Source organism: Notothenia coriiceps, unplaced genomic scaffold, assembly GCF_000735185.1.
Source record: "Notothenia coriiceps isolate Sejong01 unplaced genomic scaffold, NC01 NC01_scaffold00024115, whole genome shotgun sequence".
Lineage (NCBI taxonomy): Eukaryota > Metazoa > Chordata > Actinopteri > Perciformes > Nototheniidae > Notothenia > Notothenia coriiceps.
This window is the reverse complement of record NW_011356816.1, coordinates 1-13631: the sequence shown is the minus strand read 5'-3', so window position 1 is coordinate 13631 and position 13631 is coordinate 1. Positions and strand designations below refer to the sequence as shown.

The 13631-nt window shown below is 40.7% G+C and overlaps 3 protein-coding genes across 3 annotated transcripts; 2 read left to right on the top strand and 1 right to left on the bottom strand.

Moving 5' to 3' along the window:
* Nucleotides 1-50: 50 nt before the first annotated feature.
* faap100 (FA core complex associated protein 100) lies at nucleotides 51-7314 on the bottom strand. Its single transcript, XM_010782077.1, has 8 exons — nucleotides 7035-7314; nucleotides 6421-6539; nucleotides 4919-5775; nucleotides 4065-4227; nucleotides 2576-3491; nucleotides 2391-2498; nucleotides 1783-1869; nucleotides 51-1678 (listed from the first exon to the last, which is right to left on the bottom strand). The coding sequence occupies exons 1-8, from the start codon at nucleotides 7188-7190 to the stop codon at nucleotides 1547-1549; spliced, it is 2538 nt and encodes an 845-aa protein (XP_010780379.1). The 5' UTR covers nucleotides 7191-7314; the 3' UTR covers nucleotides 51-1546.
* A 996-nt stretch (nucleotides 7315-8310) lies between these two features.
* On the top strand, nucleotides 8311-9629 carry birc5a (baculoviral IAP repeat containing 5a). Its single transcript, XM_010782076.1, has 4 exons — nucleotides 8311-8541; nucleotides 8926-9035; nucleotides 9128-9245; nucleotides 9379-9629. Exons 1-4 carry the CDS (start codon nucleotides 8434-8436, stop codon nucleotides 9469-9471), a joined length of 429 nt encoding a protein of 142 aa, XP_010780378.1. The 5' UTR covers nucleotides 8311-8433; the 3' UTR covers nucleotides 9472-9629.
* A 710-nt stretch (nucleotides 9630-10339) lies between these two features.
* On the top strand, nucleotides 10340-11658 carry LOC104954878 (transmembrane protein 235-like; the record flags this gene model as incomplete). The annotated part of the gene is made up of 3 exons (XM_010782078.1): nucleotides 10340-10692; nucleotides 10886-10963; nucleotides 11521-11658. Coding segments are annotated over exons 1-3 (394 nt in total), but the record flags the coding sequence as incomplete, so codon positions are not given.
* Nucleotides 11659-13631: the final 1973 nt, after the last annotated feature.

The window sequence follows — 13631 nt, the reverse complement described above, 5'->3', positions numbered from 1 at the left end:
TTTTTACATTTGCATCGCTTTTGAAACTGCAGCGAGGTTTTTCATTTTTTTTTCAAGTCTTTTTATTTCATTATAGAGTACATTAATTGATGCAATTTCATTTATATTGTAATAACACAGTACACTCACTACACTCCCCCCTCCCTCCACCCGAACATGCCCACATCAGCGAAACCAAAAAAATAAAAAAATAAAAAAAATGCTTATCAATATAACTTAAACAACAGAGCCATGAAAAAAAAGATCAAACGGAAAAAGCAGCGAGGTTTTTCTAAAGTAACTTTTTCAGCATGTTTGCCCCTGTCGGCCACCGTAAAAAACAGATATGCAAGACACCATCAAGCCTAGGAACTTAAATACATGTGTAATTTGAGACAAACATTCTAGTAGTAGTAGTATTCGTTTATTTGTCCCCAAGGGGAAAATGGGTTGCAGCACATCACAAATACTGTATACTAATCAATACAGTCAATAGCATTGTTGTCTGAGGCTGCGACGAAAAGGCGTGGATTTTGCATTTGTCCCCGTCTCATTTATCTACATTTACTGAAAGTACACCTGTATGGCGGTGGGTTAGGATTTGTTTTAGTAATGTCACATTTCTTATCAGGACGTAGAACTTGAAGTCCTTTATTGGGCAATTCCCAGCCCTACTAGTTGCTTTACATAAAGAGCTTTTAACAAAAATAAAATGTCCTTTAAAACAGTAATGTTGCATGTCTTTGGCACATGTCAGAGTAAAGGTCAGATTCATTACCGAAGGTCTTTCTATAAGTGATGTGAGGATCCTCGCCCACCTCAAGCTTTCACCCTCTGGTTTAATTGCACAGACACGCAGCAGTCCTGAGTTTTAATGGAGGTTTTCCACCACAAGAACACTTCAGGTTCAATCCCTAGAATAGTTATGATGTCTATACAAAATGTGAAGGAGCTGTGGATGCCACTTCTCTTTCTCAGGTGTCTCAGTTTTGCTTTTATTCCATCAAAGCGCATTGGTGCCATGTTAAAGGAACATGTTGAATTTCTCTCCTTGAAGAAAGCCACTGCAGGTGAGTGGGGGTTAAAACGTTAACTAATATCAATCTCAATTCAACTTCCCCAGTTCCTTTAAAACTCACACATTAAAACTGTATTTTTTTGTATTACAAGTTTCCTGAGATGTTATATTTAATATGCAAAAAAGGCAATATCCAAAAATATTTTTACGAACAGAAATCTGCACATTTGATAAAGCTAGCTTTGAAATGTTTGTTTCCTTTTGTTTTGTTTTATCCATTCATCAGTAAATATCGGTAACGCGATGAATGATATATAAAAAACACGAGGTTTATCTTTTATTTTTTTAAACTAGGGAATCTATAGTAAAACACCGGTTGGAAATAATGAGTCGTAAATCTTTCTTTGTGTAGAATATTAAACGGAAACAGAATTGATATTGATGCCAAAGCGCGTTTACAATAGCAATGACATTTCTGATAATTGTTCTTCATGCATCTGCTGCAAAGACGGGTTACAGAGCACTGGACAGAGCCGAGGGCAGGAAGTGTTAGATTATGACGAGAGGGTTTTCTCTGAGTTCTCGGTAAACGTCGAGAAGCGTTCGGCTCATCTGCTCCGTGGACGCCCCCCCACTGAAGACCCCTGACACTCGACTTTGCTGGATCTGCTGCAGCAGGTGCTGAGAGGAGAGGAGGGGGACAAAGGAAGGTTTCAAAACAACAAGATACTTCGGATTTAAACCCAACTGTAGAAAATGTAGCTGTAAGGGAGAACGTGAGGTACCTCGGCCCGCCGCAGCGCCTCTCTTAACCCCAAACTCTGGACCCTCTTTGTGGACGCGGCTCTCTCTGGAGCTCTCTGCAGCAGAGTCTGTGTGAAGGAACAACAAAGTTATTCTTAATATTGTTATAATATACGTTGTGACTGTGTAAGGGAATGATTCATGTCCCTCCATCATAATATCCAAATTTGCAACGCCAAAACTAACATGTTTGCTCACTCTCAGATTCAAAAATACATAAAATAGTGCCAATGACAAAATGGTGCAAGTTAAAATATAGTACTAAGTAAAATATGTAGATGTAAAAATGATTTAGATGGATGTGTAGCCAAGGGAAGAGAACATTTCTGCACACTGTTGTTTACTTGCAATAAAAAGGTTGTGCTGACTCAGAGTTTTTAGCCCCAAGACCTTCATCTGGTGAAGCGTCTCAAGACTCCTACGCACCCGTCTGCAATAAATAGTGGGTGTACATAAAATCTTAACATTTAAGTGCCTGCAAACGTCAGACAAAAGAAAACTCTGGAAACAAGTGTGTGTGTGTGTGTGTGTGTGTGTGTGTGTGTGTGTGTGTGTGTGTGTGTACGTGTGTACGTGTGTACGTGTGTACCTGTACTCGCCGCAGCAACGCGTGGTGCAGTCCACACACCGCTGCTATAGACGAGCTGTGAACCTGAACCTCCACTGTGTTCAGGGACTCCTCCACCCCTACATTCACCTGGTGAACAAAGCACTGTTAATCATAAATGCACACAAGATGTACCTTTGTGAATATATTATCAGATTATTCTTTACCTCTTTGGCAGTCAGTTTGACAGCATGTCTGTTTAGACTTTGTGCGTGCACCACTGATCCCCTCATTGCCATTTGGTCTCCTTTTTGTCCCGTCGTCACTCCTCCAGGACCTTCAGACAGCAGCCACTCCAGCAGAGAAAGGCACACATTCTCAGGAGCCGTCTTTGTCCCTGCAGGGTCTAAATGTGAGCTTTTTACCACCATAAGTGTGTCCCTTAGTAACTCTGCAGACACCCGTACACTTGCTGAATACTTTAAACCACCTTCTCGTCCTCCCTCTGCGTTTCCACCGCACCTTATTCGATGTGATCTTAGAAAAGCTTCAATGGCATCTGTCGCATGAGGTGTGATCTTTTCCCGGGCGGCTTTAGGGCTGCTCACCTGCAGGGCGTGCAGCCAATCCACTGTCAGGGTGTTCAGGGGCAAACTGATGCAGCTGCTCTGCAGAGCGGGAAGGTTTGCAGCTTCCTCTCCCAGGAGGCTGGCGAGGGAGAAGAGGAGGGAGCAGCTCACTGTCACGGGGAAGGATGATTCGCCTGCAGCTGCTAGAGGCAAAGACACGTCTAACGTCTCGCCTGGATGGAGGCTTTGGAACGGGAATGAAAAGTTTGTGGAGAGGTTTTCTCCTCCTGCACTGGGAGGAGGACACAGAGGAAACACAGTGATGCTTAATGTCCAGCCTCGCTCCAAAACATAAGCACTGGAGTTATCCAGGACACAGGTGAGGGTCAGGGAGTCTTCCTGAAGCAATCTGCTCCAACTAGTCGAAGCTCGACATCTGATTGGATTCTCCTGGAGGGGAGGATGCTCTGCACCGTTTGCACCTGCCATCAACAGGAAGCTGATGTTGAGCACTTGATTCAGGCGCTGGAGAATCTGGTTTTTGGATTTGATGGATGTTTTCAGCACAGATGCTCTAAAAGGAGAGGAAGGAAAATGACATTTACATGAACAGAAAGATAATATTAAAAAGGTACATGAAGTCATTTATTTGCCACTAGGGGTTTCTCAATCAAAACAATAACAATAGGCAGAGTTTGGATGTTTCGTGAAGTAGTGGGATCATGGTTGTCATCGCCACCATTTCCACAATTCACTAACTATCCGCAAAGCTCTCTTTGTCGTAAATAAAGTAGATTTAAGGTTATGTTTATGTTTTTCTGACTGAATATCCAGAAGTTTGATGGCTTAAATCCGACCCTTGCTTAAAATAGAAAATAGAGAACGACCGAAATTTAAAAAGTGCCAAAACTGGTTAAAAAGTGCAATTATGATGTTTCTGGCATACAATCAGAACATTGACATAAGGGGATATGTTGATATTACCGGAGAACAAATGAAACATGGAAATGTGGATTTCTATGGTTTTGGTATAATGTACGTACACAACTCAATCAAATACAAACAAACATCCAGTAGTTCTTAGACATTTGAATGCAGAAATGTTACATGCTATGACTAATATAAATGTTTATTGTGTTGGGTTCACCTTTCACAGACGTCCCCGATGGAGGACAGCAGGTCCCTGACGCTGCGGCCCACCTGAGAGTCTGACCCCGAGGACAATCTGCTGTCCTCTGTCCTCACAGGGAGACGCATCCTCTGCAGCTGCCCTCTGACAGACAGACCCAGCAGCTCCACTACACCTGGAGCTATAAGGCAAAAATACACAGGTTAGAGTCACAGGTTGAATGGAAAGAAGGGTCATATTTAATCAATATTAAATGTAACAGTGTAAAGATACATTTTCTGGTTTAAGAAATTATCACTGCTTTTCTTTTACTACTGTGTGAAGGGTTCCTACACCTTCTTAAACAATACATCCAAGGTCTTTTATGAATGGCTTTCAACAAAGTCATGGACCCTCGTGATTTGGCAAAGACATAGTTTGAGACACACATCAAGGTTATTTATTTTACAACACTGAGCATTTTTACAATGACAAATGGCAGCCTTGAATGCGTGAAGACTTCTCAACTGTGCTGTAACAGTGATGGCAGAATTCAAAGCACTTACATTTCAAAGATGAAAGTCTATTTCCAAACACCTTCAAAGCCTTAATTTTTCCGCTTTAATTCAAGAATGTTCTGTGTGGAAAGTCAACTCTCATGCAGAGACCGCAAATCAAAAAGTGTGAACCTTATGTCTCCATTCTTTTCTCATGAATTATTTCAAGTCACCTCTCTGTGAAAAGATACTGGGAGTTTTGTGAGTTGTGGAGCCTCAGTTCAAAATGTGACACCTAACGAAACCATAAAATATCTAATGCTTAAAACGCGATTTTCATTTCAACCGAGAGACATTGGTAATTGGTTGACACACTTTGAATGAAAACCTGTTTACCTGCAGTGTTGCATGTCGGCGGGGCCAAAGCGACGACTCGACACACATTTAAACTGGTGGGGCTTTGGAGGGCAGCGTCCATCTTTCTGCGTGTTTCCTCATCCTTTCCTTGGCCTTCCTCTCCAGATTTCCCCTCTGATAGATCAAGTAGCAGCAGGTCTGACCCCGTGCTGTAGTAAACAGTGTTTTTATCCACACAGCCACACACCACAGGCCCCGGTACACACCCCTCAGTCAAAACGTTCCTTCTCCCCTCTGTTGACCCTCCTTTGTCTGCTTTCATCAGCACCACCCTCCCCAGTGCACCCACTGCCACCAAACACCGTCCTGGACCCGATGATCCGACAAATACGACGGGCTGCTCCAGGCTGTGCAGGACTCGGAGCCTCGATCCTGGGAGACACAGAGGGACGAAACACACGCACCCGTCTGGAAGGCCACACAGGATAACGGGGGATTTGGCGAGGGCGATATCGACCCCAAAAAGAAGTTTGAAGAGGACTGGATCGAGGTGAAAATGGCCCTGACTTGGAGCTTCATCTGATGAGGAATTAGAGGAGGAGGACGATGGTGTTGCATCCCTTGAATGAACACAAATCAGCACCGGACTTCTTCTTATTTCTGTTTTTTCCTCAGTGTTTACATCTCCTGAGAACTGACTGAAAGAACTGAGCTTCTCGTAGTTTGAGGATTTGTACAGAGCCAACATCCAGGATGCGTCTCTTTGGGAAAGAGTCACAAGCACGGAGCCGACGGGGAGCAGCGATAACACTCCTTCCTCTGCAACGACCAGAGACTCAGAGGAGATTTTCAGCTCAGATGGACCAGAGGATGCATCAGCTGGGGAGCCTTTAACCCTGCGGGGGGGGGGGTCATGTATTTAAGAGGCCTTGAAAGGATTTAATTGAAAACAATATAGAACATATGGATTATCTGTGAACTAGAAGAGAGGTTTTTATAGTAGGAGGCAGGCCTTTCCCAGAGGGGGGCTGGATATTATTTTCTAGCCCAAATGTGTGAGATTTAATTAAAGACATGTTTAAAAGATACAGAGGTTTGTGGAGATGTACTGTTCTCTAACTTGAGTGAGAAGCTATTAAATGCCTTATGAGCGACATTTTTATTTATTTTGTGTAGTCTGAAGTTATAGATGGTCAAAACAATGCAACAAAAACAAAATATTTATATGCAAGACTTTTAAAGGTTTGGCTTAATTGAAGAGTATTCTTGGTAGTGTGTATCCTGATGGTTTACTACCCTTTTTGTACGTTGTTTTGTATAAAAGCATCAGCTAAATGAAATCTAATATTGAAAAAAATCTTAGGCTATCTTGGGTCGACTATTGGGCCTCTATGGGATCAATGAAATAAACATGAGGCCATTTGATTTGGGGGTTATCCTAACTTTGTCTGAGGGAAGCCCACTTAAAAGCCTTGATTTAAAGGAACATACTATTGTGCTGCAGTAACATTGGAGAACCGTTATTGTATGTGGGTCCATACCTGGATAGCAGAAGTTCTGAACTGACACAATAGACTCCGCTCCTACAGGCTACATAGAGGCGCTGCTTATCATGACTCACAACCAGGTCACTCACAGGACCAGGACACTGGAGGACAGCCTGAAAAAACACATCATAAGAGAATCAAACTCAGAAAATGTGGACGTAAAGTTATCTTTAGATATCTAGATTTGCAAGTACGCCTGTCAGTGTAAAGCATATGGTGGTGGACAGTTATTTAGTACTTTGCAGGATCAGATTCTGATTAATAGTCTAATTCATAACGAAAAAATAATGTATTATGTGTACTTTTAAAGGTTTAAAATAGCTTTGATCCCTCAAGGAAATTCACAAGCTAATATGAAGGTACAAAAAAGCGAATTCTTTACCAGCTGCACACATTAATGAACACATTAATCCATCAATAAATAAATATACAATATTATAAAAATGTTTTAATGGGACAGTGTGCAGAATGAGTACTTTTACTTATTGTACTTCAGGCACATTTTGACGCTTATTCTTTGACTGAAGACATTTTGAATGCAGGGACATTGCTACTTTTATTTAAGTTTAAGTACTTTGTCCACCACTGAAAGTACATGAGTTATTTACCTTGAGTTTCCCCTCCTGAGTACTGAAAACATAAGCCTCGTCGCTTCCAGTGCAGAGGAGCACATCTGTCCCAAAACCACACCTGATCCTGGGTGTGCACGAGGTTCCTGCAAAGCCAAACTCTGCACAAGTCTCCACAGCACACCGTCCGTCCATGGTCACACCACCGAAGAAGAAACTGTAGTCCGCATTTGTAACGCTAGGTACTGTTGACACTGTTGATTTAGTGAGTGATAATAAAGGGTAAAATTGTGGTAAAATGGACAAGGTAGTCCAGTCCTGAACCGGTTGTTGATAGAGGAAGGGAAGCCCCTCACAGAATTCCGCGCGTCGTGTTTTGGACCAATGAGAGCAAAGAACTACATTACCCATGAAAAATGTGACGTTTATTTTTGTTTTTAATGTTTGTTTTTTTAGCAGACTCTCGGGTTTATTCAGAAAAGGCGCTGAATATAAAAACAACTCCGACCTGTAAAATGCTAACAAAAATACATTAAAAATAATGACGTTTTTTAAGCCAATTCTATAAGTCATTTGAATAAATGAAGACCACAAAAAACAACAATGTGGTGTTGTCGTATCCACAGAATACAAGGCTGCCAAGCAAAACAAGTGTGTGAAACATGCACACATACATTAATAAATATATACATGTAAGTGAAATGTGTGTTCTGTTTTATACTCAACTTTTATTTTTTTATTTATATTTCTTTCCATATTTATTGATTTATTCATGTACTTTTGTATTCCTGTATTTCTTCCTGTAGGCCTATTTGTGCATTTATTCATTGTTTTTCTCATGTCATGTTCTGTCCTCCATACCTATTTGCTCGTTGTGTGCATAAAGGTACAAATTCACTCAATCACATCACAATAACACTTATAGTTCATTGGTGGTCCAGAGGTCTATTCATTGTTTTTTCATGAAGGTGCTCAACACTTAGGGGAGGGACATCGTTTGTCTTCTGCTTTGCTGAATTTAATCTGGAGAAATTGCCCCCACCACTTTTTCTAACAAAGTATACAAAGACCCTGAACATAAAAGTCATCCAATTGTTTCTCATAATACAAAAAGTGAAGATGATGTAGGATTCAAATTTATTTATGAATGTATGGAAGGTGGGAGAAATGTCTTCCAAAATATATTTATTTAAAAGTAATGTTTAGAGTTATTTTTTGTTAAAGTTCAGCTCCAGTAAAAGTTTACGGTAAATGCTTCACACTGACCACTGGGTGGCGGACCTGTGTATTTATTTTCAAGTTGATCCACGAAGAAGAAATCCACCAATCAAAATAGTCGAAGCGAACTTCGCCAAAATTTGAAATCACCCTCCGCTCTGTAGCTGTTTGAAACATCCTGGTTGAAACCAAAGTAGTTGACGTCTATTTTAACTATACAATGGACCCGTTTAGCGAAGACTCCATCAAAATGTACTTTTATGAGAACAGACTGAAAACTTTCGAGGGGTGGCCGTTTGAAGAAAACTGTTCTTGTACGCCGGAGAACGTGAGTAAAAACGGTTGATCCTGCTAACAATGCTAACAGCTAACACAACAACAACAACTAGCTGTAGCTAAAGTTAAAAACATGTTAATAATGGAATTAAATAACCTGGGTTTAATCGACCTTCAGGTTCAGCGACAATAAACATTTGGAACCAACAACAAATATTTGTAATACTTCAGCGAACCATTCATTTAATGGTGGATTAATAGCTCATATTTTCAATCATTGGGTCTATTAAATGCAAGTAAAAAACAGCAGAGTTAAAGTAAGGTTAAATGGTTACTTTCAAAGTACCATTAATTTTGCAATCAACTCGTCATTTCAGCATTAAATAAAGCTTTTCCTTTATTATAATGTGGTCTGTCTCTTCCATTGTTTCCCCAGATGGCCAAAGCTGGCTTCATACACACTCCTTCAGATAACTGCCCGGACATCGCCATGTGTTTCTTCTGCCTCAAAGAGCTGGAGGGCTGGGAGCCAGACGATGACCCAGAGTACGATGATCACTTTACTAAACGTACTGCTCAGAGAAGAACCATGGATGAAATATTAGTTTAACTCATCACTATTTTGTTTTTGTTGCCAGAAAGGAGCACAAATCTCATTCGGCAGGCTGCCAGTTCATCGCCTTGAAGAAGAAAGTAGAAGAGCTGAACGTGGAGGAATTCTTCAAACTACAGAAGGAGAGGCACAAGTTCCAGATTGTACGTTTTAGATACAACTATGTTACTGCCAACGTACTTCTGCGATCTGTTTTTCTTCAATCCTTACTTTTTGTTACGCATTTTAAAAACTGCACACAATTACTTATCCAAATTTAATTTCCTTCCCTCAAAGATAAAATCCTGTAACGACGACATCACCAAGTTTGAAACGGCAGCCAAACAGAGACGAGCAGATATCATTAAGACGGCCATAGTGGAAGAGTGACACGATGACGGATGCAGAGGAATGAGAAGATTAGTTGTAGCTGGCTGACTGACTTGATTGATATCCGAGATTCCTTTATGTCTTCTTTGTAACTGTCATATTTTATGTAGTCTTTTTTTCTTAGTTTTTAATCAATAAACATGTTCTTTCTACCTTCATTTATGTATCAAGGTTCTTACGGTCATTAAAAACCTGGAAAAGTCATGGAAATTCAAAATGCTAATTCCAGGCCCTGGAAAAGTTATGGAAAACAATATTTTCCCCAAAGTTTTGGAAAAGTCATGGAAAATTAGGTAAAGGTCATTGAAAATCATTGGTGAAAAAGTGTATATGTATGTATTATCTCACTGGGGGTTATTCCTGGTTCGATATAGGTTTGACAAAAACTTGATTATGATGTTAAATACTGAAATGAGCCATCTAGGTGCGTCTGAGCATGTGTGAAACTGGCAAGAGGAAAAGCTATACACTCAATAAAAAGGTCTGGCTTTATTTTAAGTAATATTTACTGTTAAAATATGATATTATTGAATTTGATCCGTCCAGTGATGCTCGTTTAACAACTCAATATACGTTTTTACAAATACGTTTCCTTTATATTACATGATACCGCAAGCTTGGAAAGCATAGGAACATCATCAGGTTACACTACTATGATATTGTCATACTTAGACTAGGTTACTAATAAGTAAGTGTAACGGAATAGCTTTTTTAAGTAAACCTGCTGACTAATGTCTCCACATATTCCCTTATGATTGTCTTGCTTAAATGTGTGCGCCTCCTGATAAATCAAGTCCCTCCCAGAGAAGAAGAAGCTGTTGTTCATGCATCTCTCTCACTTCATCCTTCAGTCCGGGGTTAGTTCATCTCCGTCCTGCAGATCTATCCCGGACAGAACACATTTTGGATAACCTTTTATATTATGGGGATTTATTGCGCTTCGACGATTAAAAGATTGGATCACCACTGAAAGAACATCTGCGTTACGCGCTAGTTAATCCCGTAACCGTTTTACGCGTGAAGTGATCGTCGCCTGCGGGAGGATGAAGGTGACTCTCGGCTCTCTGGTGATCACAGCCGGGATCTGCGGGCTGCTGAGCTTCGCATTCCTGGCCACTTCCCTCGGAACGCAGTACTGGTACATCATAGAGATGAATCCCACGAATGTGAGTGACTTTGAGGACATGAGCTCCCACTCGGGACTGTGGAGCATCAACGAAGGTAATAACTCTCTTTTTGTTGTTGACATTAGTGCTGCTATATTGTGGAGCATGAGTGGGGGTGAAATATAATTTAATGACAACCATTTTCCGTATCTCTGTTGGACTCCAATGTATTTGTTTCAGGCTTTCTAGTGATGGAGTAAATTGGACAATATGTATATGACTGAAGTGCTTTTTTATTGTGACTACAGGTGAGAAGAACGTAGACTCCATTGACTCTTTCACAGCTGACGAGTCCAGATACTCTGAGACTGAGCTGCACATGCTGAGTGAGTCTCCTTCATCTGAATAATGTTTAATTGAAACACTAATAAGTCATTCACAGTGAGATTGAAATGAAGAATTCATGAAAAACACATGAGCAGAGATGTATGGTATGTAGGCTACTTGTACTGTACTTCTATCCAATTTGAAATCCTGTAATGTTTTCTTGAATGCAACAATATCTCTTGGTTCCAATAATCACACTATACCATGTATTACGCCAGGAATTAAAAGTATTATGTCCTAATATGTTGGCTATTCTGACACACAGTCCTTTGAACAGCTGATATATGAGCAACACAATCTAACTTTAAGGTGCATTGGATGACTTGTAGTCTTGTAGTATGTCCCAGTTGTATGCATGCAATATGTACTTAGTTAGGGCTCCTGTAGAATATATTAAAAGTTAAAGTGTGTTTCCAAAATTCTTCAAACCGCCTCCGTCTTGGATAAAACCCTGTGGTTCAAATAATCACCGATAAGGATCTTGCATTGTCCACACATGCATAACTCAACACATGCTTCATTATAAACCTGTTTGTGTGCATGTGTGTGTGTGCAGGTATGCACGGTGCCATCGTGGTGGTGCTCCCCATCAGCCTGGTGCTGCTGCTTTTCGGGGCGATCTGTGGGCTGGTCAGCTCTCTAGCCCAGAGCCCCCTCCTCCTCACCGGCACCGCCGCCTACTTCTTCATCTGCAGTGAGTCCAGCTCCAGTTTCCTCCACATTTACTCAAGGACTGTCATTACATGTATTAGTATTTTCCATGTTATGCTTCTTAATACTTCTACTCCACTACATTTTGGAAGCTAATATTGTACTTAGGACTCAACTACATTTATCTGACCGCTTTAGTTACTTCACAGATTTCGTTTTGAGCTAACACAGAATGTAAATCAACAGTGACATTAGTATAGGGTAAAACATCCAGCAGCAGAATAGTCATTCAAATTAGCTTCACATTTACAAGCATTGATGAACATAAAGCATCAATAGTCATATTCCAGTAATATAGATGACGCTGTAATGAGTCATAATGCATAACAAATGCTCTTATTTTTGTGTATTTAAATACAATAGTTTTGTACTCAAACATTAATCAGACTATGAATGCTGGACTATACTTGTAATGGAGTTTTTTTTTACAATGTAATATTTCTAATTGTACTATCTAGATCTACTTCTTCCATGACTGGCTCCCAAATCTGCAGATGTGTTTCGTGCCCCCACTGAGATATTTTGCCATCAATTCCAGATAGAGCAATTAAATTAAAAAAACGCAAGGCTTTGCACTCAAGATGAATCACAGCAACTATTACTACTATTACTACTGCCACGACATCAAAGAGCTTCAGAAGCCAGAGCAGGAAGTCCCTCATGTGAACAGTGTGGACAAAGCTCTCTCACAAATACTGCGCCTGGGATTCTCTTTTTATCTGGAAGACAGTGCTGCTTTCATATGGCCCAACTATTGAAATGACACATTGTGGAAGAGATGGTGTTAATAAAAATGACACAATATATCACATTAAGTGCAAGAAAGAGAGTCATTCTGCTTTGGATCATTTACCTCAGCGTTAAATAAAGCCGCAGCCATTATGTGCCGGTATAAAGGAGCCAATTGTTGCGACACACATTGTTAATGATCTTTGCACTCAAATGGCACTGTGCAGGGAACACGATGCCTCAGAAGTGTTTCTGTGCAACGCTCTCACACCTTTTCCACCACAGCATTTTCCTGACATACATGCAGTGTGATAATGAGACCAGTGCATGAGAAGTACTCCGAATGCAATAAGGATTTGAACAATTATCCTTATTTGGGCTTTTTCATGCCAAAAAACCTTTAAATCAAAGCATAGTTTAACTGCAATACAGTTAAATAATAGATAATGACACGTATATGTCATATTTAAGTCCCTTTGTAAGAAGAACAGAGGCAGAATACTCAGAAATCAGATTAAAGGAGCACAGGAAAGATGTATTTATGCTTGTTTTTTTAGTGAGATTAGAACTCAGTCACGATCAATGCGGTGTGTTTTATTCGGTATTTAACTCACTGTTTGGTTTTATAGAAGAACTAGAACGCTGTGCAGGGTTTGTTGGACTATATAAGGCTGGAGTTGGCATTAGAGAAGGCCATGATGGTTAATTTGTGCAGACGGGAACACGTTATGTGCACTGCTGTGTGAAACCGACCTTCTCTATTGACCTCATGAGGCCAAACGAACTGACTGAGTGTGTTATGACAATAAAGACTGATTGGCTGTTTGATTCGGCCATATTGGTTAAGTATGCATGAACGGGCAGGTGTGTGTGTGTGTGTGTGTGTGTGTGTGTGTGTGTGTGTGTGTGTGTGTGTGTGTGTGTGTGTGTGTGTGTGTGTGTGTGTGTGTGTGTAGATTCTTGTGTGTTACTGTCACTGAGCATCTGCGTCGTCGTAGTGCCATCCTGGTTGATGAGTTTCCATCTGGTAGATGTGTGTGTTGTCTAAACAGAGACCTACCTGCATCACTCTGTCCCTGTCTGAAAATGCAGCAGGATTATTGGAAACAGAAGCTGATGGGAGTGGGTGTGTGTGTGTGTGTGTGTGTGTGTGTGTGTGTGTGTGTGTGTGTGTGTGTGTGTGTGTGTGTTCGATGGTCTTAGGTCATGATTTTTCCGAATGTCGAA

Excerpts from the sequence above, each read along its gene's own strand:
- faap100 (XM_010782077.1), bottom strand. The coding sequence starts at position 7,190 with ATGGACGGACGGTGTGCTGTGGAGACTTGTGCAGAGTTTGGCTTTGCA. Across the intron at positions 1,870-2,390 it reads CGTTGCTGCGGCGAGTACAG|ACTCTGCTGCAGAGAGCTCC; the intron begins GTACACACGTAC and ends TCCTTCACACAG. Across the intron at positions 1,679-1,782 it reads AGGCGCTGCGGCGGGCCGAG|CACCTGCTGCAGCAGATCCA; the intron begins GTACCTCACGTT and ends CTCTCCTCTCAG.
- birc5a (XM_010782076.1), top strand. The coding sequence starts at position 8,434 with ATGGACCCGTTTAGCGAAGACTCCATCAAAATGTACTTTTATGAGAAC. Across the intron at positions 8,542-8,925 it reads GTTCTTGTACGCCGGAGAAC|ATGGCCAAAGCTGGCTTCAT; the intron begins GTGAGTAAAAAC and ends TTGTTTCCCCAG. Across the intron at positions 9,246-9,378 it reads AGAGGCACAAGTTCCAGATT|ATAAAATCCTGTAACGACGA; the intron begins GTACGTTTTAGA and ends CTTCCCTCAAAG.